This window comes from Urocitellus parryii, unplaced genomic scaffold (assembly GCF_045843805.1).
Source record: "Urocitellus parryii isolate mUroPar1 unplaced genomic scaffold, mUroPar1.hap1 Scaffold_37, whole genome shotgun sequence".
NCBI lineage: Eukaryota > Metazoa > Chordata > Mammalia > Rodentia > Sciuridae > Urocitellus > Urocitellus parryii.
This window is the reverse complement of record NW_027553327.1, coordinates 8,075,509-8,092,919: the sequence shown is the minus strand read 5'-3', so window position 1 is coordinate 8,092,919 and position 17,411 is coordinate 8,075,509. Positions and strand designations below refer to the sequence as shown.

General features: G+C 45.6%; 1 protein-coding gene and 2 pseudogenes across 1 annotated transcript in view; 2 read left to right on the top strand and 1 right to left on the bottom strand.

Moving 5' to 3' along the window:
• Positions 1-9,526, bottom strand: part of LOC144252184 (nephrocystin-1-like) — a 101,837-nt gene extending 92,311 nt beyond the window's left edge. Inside the window, exons 1-2 of the mRNA XM_077794682.1 lie at positions 9,519-9,526; positions 9,400-9,453 (exon numbers count right to left, since the gene is read on the bottom strand). Coding sequence (XP_077650808.1) covers positions 9,400-9,453; positions 9,519-9,526 — 62 coding nt within the window. The remainder of the gene's footprint in view (positions 1-9,399; positions 9,454-9,518) is intronic.
• Positions 9,527-12,750: 3,224 nt separating this feature from the next.
• Positions 12,751-13,228, top strand: LOC144252183 (immunoglobulin heavy variable 4-30-4 pseudogene; annotated as a pseudogene).
• Positions 13,229-15,323: 2,095 nt separating this feature from the next.
• Positions 15,324-16,521, top strand: LOC144252130 (ankyrin repeat domain-containing protein 40 pseudogene; annotated as a pseudogene).
• The last annotated feature ends 890 nt before the right edge of the window (positions 16,522-17,411 follow it).

Below are 17,411 nucleotides of genomic sequence, written 5' to 3'. Positions count from 1 at the left end.
GAAGACACACAACACATTTCCAATGCAGGACAGTTCTGAGGACCTCACCAGTGTGTGCACCTGGGGGCTGGAGGAGGGTCAGGGCAGCATTCATGTCCAGGAAAAGACCAAAAACCCCAAATATTCAGTCACTTTTGCCACACATGAACTGTAGGACACAGTGAACCAACATTCATGCTTCTCTGTGTGATTTTGCTTTTGCACAATGAAGTTAACAATGATATTTCCATTGCATGTTTTTATGTTTATATTAAATAAATTAAAATAACAGATCAAAATTAAAAAATTCTACCTTCTTGAATGTTATTCCATCCACCATGCTTTCCATGAAACTCCCATATGCTCTCCGTGCTACTCTAACTGAGCCTTCCACCCAGTGCTGCTATATAGCAGGAGAACATGCAAATAGAGCCTCCCTCTGCTCATGAAAACCAGCCCACCTGACCCTGAAGCTCTGCAGAGGAGTCTAGCCCTGGACTCCCAGGTTATCCCATTCAGTGATCCGAGCTAAACATAGGCTGTTCACCATGGAGTTTTCCTTGTGGTTTAGCTGGGTTTTTCCTTGTGGCTTTTAAAAAAGGTAATGAATGAAGAACAATAGATCCTGAGTGTGTGAGTGGACAAGAGTGAGAGAAAGAGTGAATAGTGACAGTGTCCTGAGAAGGCTGCCTCTGTGTTTGCAGGTGTGCAGTGTGAGGTGCATCTGCTGGAGTCTGGTGGAGGTCTGGTGCCACCTGGGAGTTCCCTGCGACTCTCCTGTGCAGCCTCTGGATTCACCTTCAGTGATCACTACATGAACTGGGTCCACCAGGCTCCAGGGAAGGGGCTGGAGTGGTTTGCTCTTACATGAAACAAAGCTAATAGTGATATCATGGAACACAATGAATGTGTAAAAAAAAATTACAATCTCCAGAGATAACAGGAAGAACATGCTGTACTTGCAAATGAGCAGTCTGAGATCTGAGGACACAGCCACATATTACTGTGCCAGAGACACAGTGGGGGACCCCATTGTGAGCACAGACACAAACCTCCTTGCAGAGCACCCATGGCCAACAGGGGGCGCTCAGCACACAGGGAGCTAAGGCTCAGCTCAAGAGCATGTGCAAATAGAGATTGATGGCTGGATTCTTGCATCTGGTTTTCCTCAACTTGAACGAGGTTCCCTAGGTAGCTCTGGAATTTTGGTCTCTACTAATATGTTATGTCTCTGAAGAAAACAATTCTGGTTTTCAATTCATATTTCCCTTTGATTAATGCATCATAAGTAAAATATTTTTGCATTTTGATTTGACATGAAATCATGAAAAATAATTACTCCACTTCAGTCCGCTGCCTTTTCCCTTTTCCTCCCCTCGCCTTTACCCCTCCATCCTTACTGTTTTCCCCTTTCTGTTATCAACAGACTTTATTAAAAAAATAATTTTGTTTGTTAGTGCTTCTTAGAGTATATAAAAGGGAAATTCACTGTGGTCTCCTCATACGGGTTCACAGGATATTTTTTTCAATTTCCTTCAACTGCTTCTCCCATTTCTGTTCATCATACTTCACCCTTAATCCCCTTACTCTTGTCCCTAATCTCTTTCTATTTCCATGGGATTCCTCCCAGCACTTTTTCTCTTTTTTGGTCTGAAATTTGCATTTGAGAGTAAACAGTTGACATTTCACCTTCTGAATCTGCCTTTTAAACTTAGCAGTATATTTGCCAGTTCTATCCATTGATCAGTAAATACCATAATTTCCATCTTCCTTTTTGCTGTGTGAAACACTGTTCTGTATATACACCACCTTCTCTTTATTCATTCTTCTGTTGTTGAGAATACATTAAGATTAGATAATATAGCTCTTGTCAGATCCACTGGTATAAACATTGATTTGGCTATACAGCTATGATATGCTGTATATTTATTTCTTTTGGATAAATACTGAGGAGTGGATAGCTGGGCCGTATTGTGGCTCCATTCCTGGTCTTTCATAAAATGTCCATTCTTCTTTCTACAATGGCAGCACTAATTTGAAGTCCCACCAATAATACATCTGTGATCTCTTTCTTGCATCTTTGCCAACGTATGTTATTATTTGTGTTCTTGATGATTGCCTTCTAATTGGCGTGAGATGAATTCTCAATGTAGTTTTGATTTGCATTTCTTGATTGCTAGAAATATTATGTTTTCCTATATTTTTTTGGCCACATGTGTTTGTTTATTTATTTATTTATTTGAGAAGTGTCTGTTGAGTTTTTTCCCATTCATTTATTTGGTTACTTGGGTCTTGTCATTAAGTGTGTTGGGTTCTTTATATATTCTGGATATTAATGCCCTACTTGGGGAGTAGGTGGCAAAGATCTGCCATTTGAAGGCTCTGTCCTCACATTCTTGCCTGCTTCCATTGCTGTACAGAAGCTTTTAATTTGATACTGTCCTACTTGTTGATTCTTGGTTTTGTCTCTTGCACTTTAGTAACCTGGTTAAGGAAATCAGTGCCTGTGCCAGTACATAGGAGGGTTGATGCAATATTTGTTTCTAGCACTTGCAAAGTTTCTGGTCTAATTCTCAGATTTCTGATTCTGAGTTGAATTTTTGTAAAGTAAGAGACAGTGACCTATTACATTCTTTTACATATTGATATTCAGTTTTCCCAATACCATCTGTTAAAAAAGGCTGTCATTTCTCCAAAATTTTGGAAACTCTGTCAAGTGCCAGATGACTGCACTTATGTGTTTTGTCTCTGTATCTTTTACTTTATTTCATTGATCTTAATTTCTGCTTTGGCCCCAGCACCATACTGGTTTTATTACTATAGCTCTGTCAAAAAAATTGAGGTGAAAATTTGTCATATCTCCACTACTGCTCTTTCAGCTTGGAATTGATTTGCCAGACATCGTACCTCAGAACAGGAACCTGACTGCCCAGATCCTGCCTAAGATTCCAGGTGGCCCAATACCTGAATTGTTCAAACCATGCTAAGAGGGGCAGAGGAGAGACCTGAGGGACATCCAGCGACTTGTCTTCCCAGGAGAGCAAGTGTAATGACATCTGTGGCAGTAGCTGATGAATGGGTGACTCTGAAGTACCTTCATTACTGCAGTGCTGAGCTATGGCCCAGGAAATATCCACCACCATTCCCAACCCAGCCAAAAGCTCTCTGCTGTGGAAGCACTCACTAGGGCAATCAGGACAGTCTAGGAGACTGCAGACCAGAGGGCCATTAGAATCAGATTGATTAGTAAATGTTGCCCATTTACTAATCAATCTTCCTTTGGCCCTGTTGCTATAGTCTCCCTCCTAATCAATCCTCCTGAACCAATTTGCTGTTGCTATTTGTACAACTGCCAGGGAAGTGAACAGGACATACCTGCTTCCACACTCAAGTGGAAGGACAGATGTAGAACACACATGGTTCCTTCCAAATCAATATGTCAGAAAGATAGAAAGGTAACAGGTCCTCCAGGCCAGAGACAGCAGGGACTCTTATTATTTTTTCATGTTACAAAGGGTTTGCCTCTTTCTGGGTCATCCTGGATACTTGGAAGTGGCCCCAGGCTCTCAGCTGTGACCCTTGACTAATGGATGCAGGAGCAGTAGTGCTACCCTCTATGGCTGTGGAAGAGTCCTCCTAAAATTTCTTCTATAATGTGTATAATTGTTCCTGTCTGAGGACAAGGTTGGCCTCAACAGAAAGCAGGTCCTGGCCTCCCATGAACCAGGGCTGGGAAACTCTGAGCCCCTTGCTGGCTGAAACCATGCCCTGGGCAGTCCTGGGTCAGGAGCCCAGAACTCTCTCCCACAGGCCCTGCCCTGGAGGGTCCTTCATATCTTCATCTCTGCCTCTGAGCTGGGGAAGCTGGGCCTTGTTGATCCCTGGGGTCCTGAAACCTCCTCCATCCTCTGGGTGCAAAGCCCTGGCTGCTCTCAGTGGAGCTGCTGGCCTCACCCTCTTGGCCACAGCTCCTGGGCAGCACCACAAGTGTGCTGCTCTCCTGGACAAAGTGCAAGCACCAGCTCTGCCTGCACTTCCCCTCTCTGCCCCTCCCTGTCCTGCACATGGCCTGACATCAATCAGGAGGTCACATGCTAGGGCCTCCCCGTGCCCTTGAGGTAGTCCATCCCACAGTCTGCTCCAGCCTGAGTGAGCCCAGCTCCCACCAAGTGCCACATCATGCACAAAATGGTACAAGTTCTTTGCTGTGGTGTAGTGGAGGTGGTCTCCAGGCCAGGGTCCAGGAGGATTTCCATATCTACCTGCAATCTCACTAGCCTCATCTGCAGGTGACCTCAGAATCAGTATTCTTACATTTGTTGCCCATTTAGTAATTGAGTTATTTATTTTGGGGTGTTAAGTTTTTTTCTGGTCTTTCTGTGTTTCTGGATGCTAATCCTATGTTGGGGGACAAACTGGCAAATGTATTTTCACATTCTGTAGGTTCTGTCTTCATTCCTTAATTGGTTTCAGTGCTGTGCAGAGAGGCTTTCTATGTTGATATACACTTATTGATTCTTGGTTTTATTTCTTTTATATTTGGAAACCTGTTTAGAAATTTAGTTTTGGGCAAATGTGTTTATCTATGGAGTCAACAGTTTATTCTAACAATTGCAGATATTCTGGTCTAATTCTACCTCTTTCATTTACTTTGCTCCAAATAATTGCAGGGTGAAAGAGAGCATCTACTTTACTGTTATTGAAACCAAGTCTAAGTAAAAACATCATAGGAACCATCTGTAACAATGTTCAGGTGTTCATTGTCAGGTGACTGTGTTTTCGGGAGGATCTCAAAATAGTTGTTCTACACAGAGAGACTATTTCCCCAAATCCTACAGTTCAAGGACAAAAAACTGAGGTATGAATCACAGATGATGAGGATGATATTGAAAGGTAGATAGAGACACAGAGAGACACCAGGTAGACACATAGATTGCAGATAAATAACTTTATACACAGATAACAATTATATAAGATAGTTTATAGACATAGATAACTATGTAATAGATCATACGTGGCAGAAATATAAGATGATTATGGATAATATATACATAATAGATGATAGATAATGAAACAGAGAGATTAAAAGGTAGATGATAAATAGACACAGAGAGCAACAATTGGTCTCATGTCCTTAATTGTACAGGAACACTGACACAATTTAAAAGCCTTCCTAACTGTGGCCACTTGGCATTGTAGTCAGTCTTCATCAGCACATTTGCTGGACTAGAGGAGGAAATTCTGGGCTTAAAGAATGGGAACCATTGAGAGGACTGAATTCTCCCAGGGCTGCAGCCTTTGTCACTCACCATGCCAGGGCCTCTCCTGCTCCTTCTCACTCTCAGGTACACATTTCCCACCATGGCCAAATCACATGGGGTCACAGGGGCAGCCTGCACTGTCTGCACTACCAGGGGCTGTGTTTTTGTCACTGCCTCCAACATGGAAAGACCATCATGGCCACCACCTGTGATAATGGCCAGGTGGCCAACTGCTAGGTCTACAGTGCTATGGATGAGGGCCACTCCACAGGCCACAAGAGCTTAGACTGTCTGGTCTTTCTGTCAGAGAGACCAAAGAACAAGTGGAGCATGTTGATTCCCCAGTGTGACATACAGCTGATGGGGTCAGGGGAGGCCTGGTGCAGCCTGTGAGGCCCCTGTGACTCTCTTGTGCAGCCTCTGGGTTCACCTTCAGTAGCTACTGGATGAGTTGGGTCAACCAGGCTCCAGGGAAGGGGCTGGAATAGATCTTATACATTAGCAATAGTAGAGGGGTCATCAACTATGCACCTGGTAAAGGACCAATTCATCATCTCAAGACAACTCTCAGAACAGGTTCTACCTCTAAATTAGCCAGCTGAGAGCCAAGGGCACAGCCATCTATTACTGTGCTAGAGACACATTGAGGGGACTTCAGTGTGAGCCAAGACACAAACCTCCCTGCAGAGTACCCAGGGCCAGCAGGGGGCACTAAGCACACAGGAGATCACTACCAGGACAGGAGCAGGTGCAGATGAGGGTTGGAGGTTGATTTCCTGCATCTGGGGGCCTCTCCATGTATCAGCTTCCCAGGGGAGATTTGTGGGTTTGCCTATACTAATTCTGGATATCTCTTAAGATAATTATTCTGTTTTTGTTATGTATTTCCTCTTTTAAAATAGTGCATCGGTATTGTACTCATTTGGTATTTCAGCCAGCTTTTTTGACCTTGCCATTAAAGGATATGACCAAAACAATTTTAGGTAAATAAAAGTTTATTTGAGGGCTCTCTGTTTCAGAGGCCTTGATCTATACAAGGCTGACTCCATTCCTTGGGACTCAAGCTGAGGCAGAAAATCATGCAGAAGAGTGTGGCAAAAAGAAGCAGCTCATATGGGGATCAGAAGCAGAGAGAGGTCTCCACTTGCCAGATACAAATATATACCCCAAACCACACCTCAGTGAACAACTGTCTCCAGCCACACACCACCTTTCTCGAGTTACCACCCAGTTAATCCCATTAGGGATTAATTCACTAATTAGGTTAAAGCTATAACCCAATAATTTCTCCTCCAAACCTTCTTGTATTGTCTCACACATGAGTTTTTTGGGGACACTTCACATTCAAACAATAACATTGGGATTCATTTTGATATGATTATATAATTCATTAAATATAAAAGCTATTTTTCTGCCCTAGTGACTCCTCTTTCCTTCTCCTCAAATTCCCCAATTACTTTATTGATTTTTCTTCCATGTTTTATACGTTTGTTTAAATAAACACTATGTATATGTTTACACCTCTCTCTCTCTCTCTCTCTCTCTCTCTCTCTCTATATATATATATATATATATATATATATATATATATCTCCTGGTTCCTCCTATTTCCTGTCCATCCTTACTCGCCCTTAGTCACCTTCATCCTCTCCACTGATCTCTTGTATTTTCTTGGGATTCCACCTGCCTTTATTTTCCTTATTTGTTCTAGCTTCCAAATATGAGAGAAAACACTGTACCATGACTTTCTTGCCCTAATGTTCTCCATCTCCACTCTTTCATCATAATTTCATGCTTTCTAATGACTGAGAAGAGCTGCATTATTGGTATATGACACACATTTCCTTTATGCATCCATTATTGATAGGCATGTGGGCTGGTTGCATAACCTTGCTCTTGGGAATTGTACTATGTAAACCCAGAAGTGGCTGGGTCATAGTAGTTTGCTGACTTTAGGTCTTTTGGATAAATATCAAGTAACAGGAGAGCTGGGTCACAATGTGGCTTCATCCATGCTATTTTGAGAGATCTTCACCCTGCTTCCCTCAGGGTACCTCTCATCTGCAGTTCCACCAATGTGAGAGTGTACCTTTCCCCATGTTTTCTACAGCACATATTTTTATTTGTATTTTGATAACTACCATTCTGATTGAAGTGAGAAGTAATCTTATTGTCATTCTCATTGGCATTTCTCTGATTGCTAGAAATGCAAATTTTTAAAAAATATTTTTAGTGTGTTGTATTTGTGCTTTTGAAAAGTGTCTGTTATTTGCCCATAAGCTATTGGATTATTTGTTTTTGAAGGTTGAGGCTTTTGAGTTCTTTATATATTCTGGGTACTAATCCCTCTCTGAGGAGCAGAGCAGAGGTGTTCACCCAGTCTCTAGGCTCTCTCTCCATGCATATACATTTCTTCTGGGCCGTACAGAACCTTCTGATTGTCACCGTCCTCATTGACTGATCTTGATTTTTTTTGCACTTTATAATGTTGTTGGTTGGTTTATTTTTTAAGACTCTTACCCATGTGTTCACATCATTAGCCAACATACATGGTTAGTTTCATCTTTTCTGACTTGGATGATTTTCAACATTCTTACTGGCTTATTGCTTTGTCAGGGTCCCAGACTTTAGTGGAACAGGAAAGTTGAGGGGGGCTTTCTTGCCCTAGTTCAGTCTCAGGGGAAAGCCTTCACAGTCTCCCACTAAAGCAGGATTCACTTCACTGTTGTGTTCCTCCTGCGAAACTTTCATGTTACTTTGATCTTAGAAATTGCTGGATTTCATCCAGTGATAGGTTCTGTGCTTGTGCAGATACTCTCTTGTTGGCCTCTGTTGTGCTGAGGAAAGAATCACAGTGAACTGCTCCTTTATCTGTCGAGGCATCCCAGGCCCACCTGACAGGTGTGGCTCACTTACTGTGCTCTGCTCTTCAGTTTGCAGCTTGCCAGGATTTTTCTGAAGAGTTCTAGCACTGAGTTTACCATGGCTATTAAAATGGGTTTGGTTACTCTTCAGTCAAATACCTGGAGATTGTAGTGTGGGCAGGCTGACTCACCACTCTGACTAGGGTGAGAACACATGAAAAATCAGACTGGACTTGTGGCTATAGACCTGACCATAATCATTGCACACACACAAAAATACTTTCTCTACCATGGAGCCTGTGATGCTGAGCAGGTGTGGAATTTGCCTAAAACCATCTCCACATTCACTGCATGTGAAAGGCTTTTCTCCAATGTTAACTCTTAGGTGTGCAATGTGATTGGCATTTCTTCTAAAGATTTTTTACTTTTACTACACCCCTGATATCTTGTTACATTAGGATCTATCTGGTTTATAAAAAGGCTGGACTGATGGTGAATATCTTCTCACATTCACTCCATTCCTAGTGCCTTTTCCCCTATGAAATGCCCCTGCACTCTCAGTGCTCCCTGGAGGCTGCCCTCTGGTGAGTCCCCTGGACCCTGAACACACTTGAGCTAGCTGAACGTCCTTCCCACCTCCCTGCTCTCCAGACCTCTCCCACAGGTGGTTCTGCAGCTGCTCAAGGCTGGTACCCCATCCTCCTCTTTTAAGTGTTACTCCCCAGGGCACAGCATGGGGTACTGAGGGTTCCCACTTAGCTCTCCTCCTGTGGTGCCCTCTGTCCAGACGGATCCTCCACAGCCTCTGCTCTGTGCCAAGATCCCTTCACTATCCACAGGTGGTTCTGCAGCCTCAGGAATCAAGGTTAATTCCTGCCCCACAGAAGATGACATCAGACTCTCTTCCTGCTGGTGATGTCACAGTAGCAACCAGAGGCATCTGGTCTCTGCATGGGAACAAAATCCTCTTCTGTGTTGCCCTCTTGTTCTGGTCACTCTTAGAATGTCTTTAAAATATATGATTTTTCAACTCTACCCCTGACTAAACAAATGAGGACATTAAGTATCTCCTGTTTTGTTATGGGCTCTATAAGAAGAGGACAGACTGGAAGAGAGAAATGTAGGAGGCTGACCTTCAGGCCCGGAGTTCTCATGGTGGAGCAGCTGTGCAGGCACAGACACAGGCAGGCCTCAGACGTCCTCTGAGAACTTGAGAATCTCAGGCATCCCAGGGGTATGAGCAGCTTCATCACGAGGTGTTTAAAAAGGAGTAGTGCAGAATAGAGTGACCTCACTGATCCTGGGGGAACAAGGATGGGAGCTGACCCTTGACCATGCTGCCCTTGCACCTGCAAGAGCCCCACAAGCACACCACACCACTCATCCAGAACCTTTCTGTGTGGCTGCAACTCACCTCTGCATGGCTGTGCACTCCTGCAGGAAACATCCCTTATTGGTGTGATGCTAGCAATCCCTGCACACTTGGCCTTCCCATTTCTGGATGGCTGGCAGGAGGAGGACCAGCAGGAAGCATGAAAGAACTCCCCAGCTTGTCTCCCGGTGCCTCTGAGAAGCACAAGGCAAACACTCTTCCTGGGAAAGATGGTGGCACTGCCGTCTGCTCCCTACTTGTACCCTAGGACTTCCTCATGCAAAGCAGCTCCCAATCTCAAGCTGAAAGCCCAGCCTTGGCTGAGCAGCCCCCCTCTCCTTCTCATTAATTCTTCATTGCAGCCTGGAGGTTCTGGTGCTGCTCCTCTGCCTGGTGACACCTCTCTTTGAGAATGTACAAGGATTTCCTGAGAAGGTTGTGGTTATGCAGGTGCTATTGTGATTAACAAGAGGTGATGTTTCTTGTACCCAGGTGTCATGTCCCAAGTGCAGCCCAGGAGTTGAGACCTGGCCTGGTGAAGCTCTTGCACACCCTGTCCCTCACCTGTGATATCACTGGATTCTTATTTCCCACCTATGGTCTGAGTTGGATCTGCCAAGATCCTGGGAAGGTCCTGGAGTATGCTAGAAGAACATATAGTGGTGGAAGCAGATACTATTACACACCTGTTCCTGAGCCCCCTGCTGTTCCTGAGGACTCCCTGATGTACCTGTGCATATGCTGGTTCTTTTCCCCAGATGTCTTTCCCAATTGCACCTGCAGGGGTTGAAATCAATACTCCTGAGAGTCAATATCACCAGGGACATTTCCAAGAGCCAGGTATCGTTAGAACTCAACAGCTTAATACCTGAGGATATGGTTGTGTATTCCAGTGGGAGACACCCAGTGAGGGAACTCAGTGTGCGCCTAGTCACTAACCTGCCTATAGGGGAAGCTCAAGACCACCATGGGGATCTAAGGACCACCAGGTGGAGCTGAGGACCAGCAGGGGGAGCTGAGGACCAGCAAGGATCTGAGGACCAGCAGAGGAAGCTGAGGACCAGCAGGGGATCTCAGAATCAGCAGGGGACTCAGGGGACTCAGGGAGCTCAGGACAAGGAGGGGGAGCTCAGGGCTATCAAGGGTAGCTCTGCCCCAGGATAAGGTAAAGAACTGTCCAGAGGAGTGTTTGTATTAAGATATTTTGTCTAATTATACAAATTCCAATTTCTCTGTCTGATTGCAGTTCTTAAATGTTAAATGTTATTATCCGTAAGTAATATTCTGTTTTCCTACTCTGGGCCCATGTACTTGTGAGGTTCAACATTTTTCATGAATTTCAACATTAAATTCTCAGCCTTGATAACTATATCAATAAGTCTAAAGAATTTTAAATATTGTGTGATTCCTTCTCCTTATTTGCTGTGCACACAGAGAAAGAGGCACACCTGAGGATTTGAAGCAGCATCATAGGAACATAAGAACACGAGGCTTGCCTTGCTCCAGACTTCTAAAGCAAGAGTGTTTCAGCTTTGGAGGCCAAGTCAGACTTGCTCGTCCCTAGGATCCAGGTCAAACTCACATTTGAAACTGTTGTAGTTTTGCAGTTTTCCATAACATGAGCTGCCTGAGAAAGCATTTCCCACCCACACCCAATCCCAGGAAGATCCTTCACTGTATCCTGTTTTACTGTCTTCTGTTAAGAACAAAATTTCTTCTGACCACATTGGAGGGCCACATTCTCTGCAATGTCTGTGAATTTGGATTTGGTTATTTGCATTCATCATAAAGAATTTCCCAGGGGCAAGAAGGATGAAAAAAGCTGACAGAAAGCAAATGAGTTACAGGAAGTTTTTCTTCAGCTATAACTCACAGTGATCTTGGCAATGGATCCTGTCTTAATTAGTCAGCACTCTCAATGTTCACAAACTAGAGTAGAATCATCTGAGCTGAAAAGGAGGCCACTCAGAAAAGTTCCAAAGGAACGTGAGTCCTGGCTGCAGAACTCATGGAGGAGAATTGAGAGACAAGATATTGAATCCATGCACCTTGATCATAACAGAAATGCAGAGCTCAGCCTAAGTGAGACTGGATGGAAATGTTACCTCAAGCAGGGCCATATGAAGCCCTGGCAGGATGGAGTCTACCGTCTCACACTTGACACAGGTGAAGTGGGAATGAGAATCCTAAAGAAGAGTCCAGATTCCCCAGGTCAGGGCTAAGATCATCTGAAGATGTCTCCCCTTTAGTACGCCTGGAAGAATAGCTTTTTAAGTTAGAAGATTTTCTAGGACATAGAAACTTCACCAGATGGCACTCATGAATTTAGGTGGTAAAATCATGGAGATGAGCAAGGTCTTGGGCTGTGGGCAAGACAGGTCTCACTGCAGTGACACTGCACAAGGAACTGGACCTGGGGCTCCCTCCCTCACCCCATACTTCCCTGCATGCCAGCCCTGTCTGATGTCAAGCTATGCTGCTTGAGTAAACTCAGTGGTTCTCAGCCTCAGGCTGCAGCTGAGAGCTGCCTTTTCTCCCAGGACTCACACCTGGCCCAGCACCTCCCTGCTGTCCTCTCTGGGTGGAGACCAGAGGGCAGGACAGATGAGGGTAAGAGCTCAGAGCAGATTCCCACCCACTGCTGTCCACAGGAATTGGCTGGACAGTCAGGAGGACAAGCAGGACAGAGGGTGGGGGAGGGCATTGGGCACACAGCAGGATGAGACCCTGCTCACTCCTCTCCTGCTCAGTCTGTAGCCCCCAAATCTCACAGAGATGAAAGAGAAGAACTAGTCCTGAGAACAAAGGGGGGCTCTTCTCCTGGATGTGGGGAACCCCATCCTCAGCCCTGGGCTCTGTTCAGTCATCACTGAGGGCTTCTCCTTCAGGGCTGGGAGGTGAACCTGGGGCCTCTTACATGCTGGGCATGTTCCTGCCACTCTGAGACCCTCCCAGGTGCAGGGAGGAAGGGCTTGAAAGAGGCAGCCTGGGCTCAGGAGGGTAGGCTCCCCCTCTGACAGCCTTCCAGAACCCCTGAAACCACCTGCTCTCCTCTCACAGGTAAAGGTCCACCTGGGTTCAAGACAGGGATACATCTCAGGAGCACAGAGGACCTGGGCAGCCTGAACTCAGCCTCTCCAGATATCAGAAGAGCCTCACCCACATGCAAATCCCTCCTCCTGCCCTGGGTTCAAATGCCCTCTGTGCTGTGGGAGCTCCCAGCTCTCTGCTCAGACAGGGCTTAGTTCTCTGGAAGGCAGGTGTGGTCTAGAAGATGAGGCTGCTGGGTCTTGTCCTGTGCCTGGTCACAGCTCCCCAAGGTGAGTGTCCCCAGTGTCAGATCTGTATCCATGGGGAGGTTGTAGCTGCAGGTGACTGACAGGGTATGACTGTCTTTGTCCCCAGGTGTCCTGTGCCAGGTGCAGCTGCAGGAGTCAGGACCTGGCCTGGTGAATCCCTCGCAGACCCTGTCCCTCACCTGTGCTATCTCTGGTTACTCCATCACAACCAGTGATTACTGGTGGAGCTGGATGCGTCAACCCCCAGGGAAGGGGCTGGACTACATAGGGTACATAACTAGTGGTGGTGGTACCAACTACAGTCCATCCCTCAAAAGCCGAGTGTCCATCTCCAGAGACACGTCCAAGAACCAGTTCTCCCTGCAGTTGAGCTCCCTCACCACTGAGGACACAGCCACCTATTACTGTGCCAGAGATACAGTGAGGGGACCTCAGTGTGAGCCCAGACACTAACCTCCTGCAGGGCACCCATGGCCAGCAGGGGGCGCTCAGCACACAGGGTCAGTTCCAGAGCAGGGTCAGAGGGAAGAAAGTGAAGTTCCCCTCATGTCCTGAGGTTTCTTCCCAGCCAGCACACCCCCTAACACTACCATGAATAGAGATTATTTACATCTTTCTTGTCTCAGAATCTCAGAAGTTTGTCCTTCTCTAAATCAGGCTTGTATGAAATTCTCTTGCTCAGCACAGGCTACTGAACAATATTTCTTGATGAACATTAATTTTTTTAACCTTTATTTAATTAATTTATTTATTTTTATGTGGTGCTGAGGATCGAACCCAGGGCTTCACGTGTGCTAGGTGAGCACTCTACAGCTGAGCCACAACCCCAGCCCCCCCCCGAACATTAATTTTTTAATGATATTTTCTGCCCAGTGTCTGCAACGTAAACTTTATAAACTTATCTTTTCAGTACCAGGGTTTCATATCAGGGGGCCCTACCCTGAGCTCCATCCTAGCCCTGCCTCAGTTTTATTTTAAGACAGGTTCTCTCTAAGAGGCCCAGGCTGGTCTTGAATTAGTTATCTTCCTACCTCATCATCCCGAGTACCTGGGATTAAAGGTGAGCTCTACCACATCCAGGTTAACTTTATAAACATTTGATGCCATGTCTTATCCCCTCCATGCTCAGATGGATCCCCTGTTCTCTCCTCATGACACCTTCCCATTCTCAATCTGCTCAGTGTGCTTCCTGTTATGGGTCAGGTCATAGAACACATGTTACAGTAGAGCCCACATACTGCCAGAACCTTTCACCCCTGGGACCTTTGGCAATGTCTGGAGTCAGTTTTGTTTTCTCTTCTGTTAAAAAAGAAATTTTCCAAGGCAATTAGTTGTTAGGTACCATTGTAGCTGCCAAACCTCCAGCCATCACACAATACTACCCACAACAAGGCATTATTTGAACCAAATGGCTATGTACGAAACTGAGAAGCAGTGATAGAAAGGCCTAAACCCAGTTAAAATGCAGAGAAATATGCATATTCAGAATAAACTTTCATGTATGTGAGCTGTCTATCCTAGTGATGATGCTCTGTGACACCCAATTCCAAAACCCAGGGCTCCAAGTTCTGTATGGCCTGTGGACAGGGGTGACCTGAGAAAGGTCTTGAAGAGAAAGGGGCTCCCTTGGCAAAGACCCAGGAGGGAGCGTGGTCAGTTATGTAGGAGACTGTGGGAGCTGTAAGGTGGCTCTGAAACTAGCTCCAGGTCCCTGAAGACATGCTCTGCTCAGGACCATTCTGTTCCCATCTTGGTGTGAGGTGACCTCAAGTCCAAGAAGCTCCAGGACACGTGCTGGGGAGAGGCAGCTTGGAGCCTGCCTGGGTTTCCAGCCACTGTGGCTGGATGCAGGGTCACAGAGAGGGACACCCTGGGCTCTGTTACTACTCACACCAGTGTCTACCCTGTCCTGAAAGTCCAGCTCCAGTCTGGGTGAAGATGAACAGTGGCAATTTTGATATCCCAGATCATCCTAAGCTACTCCAGGTTCATTCCAGAATATTAAATTATTGGGAATATTTGAAAAATATGGGCTGGTTGACAGCTATGGCACTGATTTTAAATATAAAGTTTGCTAGTGGCTAAAATTTATACTACTAAAATTTGTAACAATGCTTGTCAATTCTACATCTATCGTTAACAATCTCATTTTTTAAAATTTCTTTAATTTTTTGTGCATTATAAAAATAAAAATTGTGTAGTCCGTTTTGATGTAGTTTTAAATGCATATACACAATTTTATAGCAGAGCAATTTTACCTGTGTACCTTGTATATCTTAAATTTCTCTGCCTGTCATCATCTTTTCAATTTATTATATATGTTTGGTCATACTAAAAGAAAACACAGGGGCCTGCTGGCCGGGAGCACCTGGGGAGCTGCGGGCAGCGGGCGGGAGGGAGCACGGGCCTGGGCCTGGCGCGGGCGGCGGAGCGAGCAGGGCAGCCGAGCCCAGCGCTCCCTCCCCATGGCCGGGAGCAGGCCGCGTAGGCGGCGACGGCGCTGAGAGGCCAGGGCGGGGCTGCGGGGGGGCCTGAGGACTAGTGGAAGATGAACGCCCTCCTAGAGCAGAAGGAGCAGCAGGAAAGGCTGCGGGAGGCCGCGGCCTTGGGGGACATTCGGGAGGTGCAGAAACTGGTGGAGAGCGGGGTTGATGTGAATTCCCAAAATGAGGTCAACGGCTGGACTTGTTTACACTGGGCATGTAAACGCAACCATGGTCAGGTGGTCTTATACCTGTTACAGTCAGGTGCTGACAAAGAAATTCTTACCACAAAAGGGGAAATGCCAGTGCAGTTAACATCAAGGAGAGAAATCAGGAAGATCATGGGAGTGGAAGAATATGATAATGATGACGACACCCTTCCTCAGCTGAAGAAGGAGTCAGAACTGCCCTTTGTTCCCAATTATTTGGCCAACCCAGCCTTCCCTTTTATCTATACTCCCAGAGCAGAGGATTCAGCCCAGTTGCAGAATGGGGGCTCCTCCACACCCCCAGTATCCCCTCCTACAGATGGCTCACCTCCATTGCTGCCCCCTGGGGAACCCACCCTGCTAGGAGCCTTTCCCCGGGACCACCCTTCTTTGGCACTGGTTCAGAACTGTGATGTGACTGCCCCCCCTGCCATACTCAGAACACCAGAAAGCACAAAACCGGGTCCTGTTTGTCAGCCACCAGTGAGTCAGACCCGCTCCCTTTTCTCTTCTGTCCCATCTAAGCCACCAGTGACTCTGGAGCCTCAAAATGGGACTTATACAGGACCGGAGCCAGCATTCCAGCCATTTTTTTTTTTACTGGAACATTTTCATTTAATATGCAAGAGCTTGTACTCAAGGTAAGGATTCAGAAGCCATCTCTTAGAGAAAATGATTTCATTGAAATTGAACTGGACCGACAAGAGCTTACATACCAAGAACTGCTCAGAGTGAGTTGCTGTGAGCTGGGTGTTAATCCAGATCAAGTGGAGAAGATCAGAAAGTTACCAAATACACTGCTAAGAAAGGACAAAGATGTCGCTCGACTCCAAGATTTCCAGGAGCTGGAACTGGTTCTGATGATAAGTGAAAACAATTTTCTGTTCAGAAATGCTGCTTCCACACTGACTGAAAGGCCTTGCTACAACAGGAGAGCTTCAAAACTGACGTACTAATGCAGCAGGGACTTTTATCGCTGAGTATTGTGACAATGTATGTCACCTCTGGGGCAAGGACAAGCCATTGATCCAAAAGCCTCGGATGCCCACGAGGTTCCCTGGTGCCACTGCGTAGTGTACACTAACATCGTTGTTCTGCCAAGGCAAGAAGCCCCTGTCCCCCAGCAGCGGTGCCACTCTTCCAAGCCTCTTGGTGCACAATAAACCTATTGCTTGAAGCTCTGAACAGCTGAGAAGTGGTCTGGAGAGGCAGAAGCCGGAGGTTCTATATCCAGTGTGTTTTATGTGCAGAATGTAAGAGAGTTGTCTAAGCAGAAGCTGAGAGAGCACAGAACCTATTTCCGGCCACTCCTGTTGACAGTGCACCTGAAGGGCAGGGCGTGCCTTTCTTAGTGTTGCATGCTCTTGACTCTCCTGAAATTGCAAACTGACTAGAGAGGAAGACTGGGGAAAGCACGGGTACTGGACAAAGGGATTTTGGTGTGACTTGTGCTGTGAGGTTTCTTAGAACATATTTATAAATGTTACTCAGGTGAAAAGTATTTAAGTATACAGTTACCTAATTGTAAATAGGCTGTTAACCAAAAGCTTCCCCTCCCCCACTTTTCCTTTGCGAACACTCACAACTGCTTCTGTCTCCACTATCATCTCTGCTTTACCTCCTCTTCACGGTCACTAGAGGGCTCTCTGAGGCTTTCTAAAAAAGCCACTGCATTTTTACTGAGGCGATTCCTGTCATCAATGTATTTAATTGCACTGTTTGAGAAGAGCACAAGCATTGCCAGTCCGTGTTCTACATTCTCATTTTCCACTAGAAATGAAAAGCAGTTTTTGAGCCTGAATCTGTTGCTATTTTACAGGTTATTGTGGGAAATTGAACTAAAGGAGTTAGCATCTTTATTTTTGTAACAAAGATAAAGGTTATTTTGAAATTATTAGGATTTTTACACAACTCTGAAATCTGTTGCTTTTTTAAACAAATCGT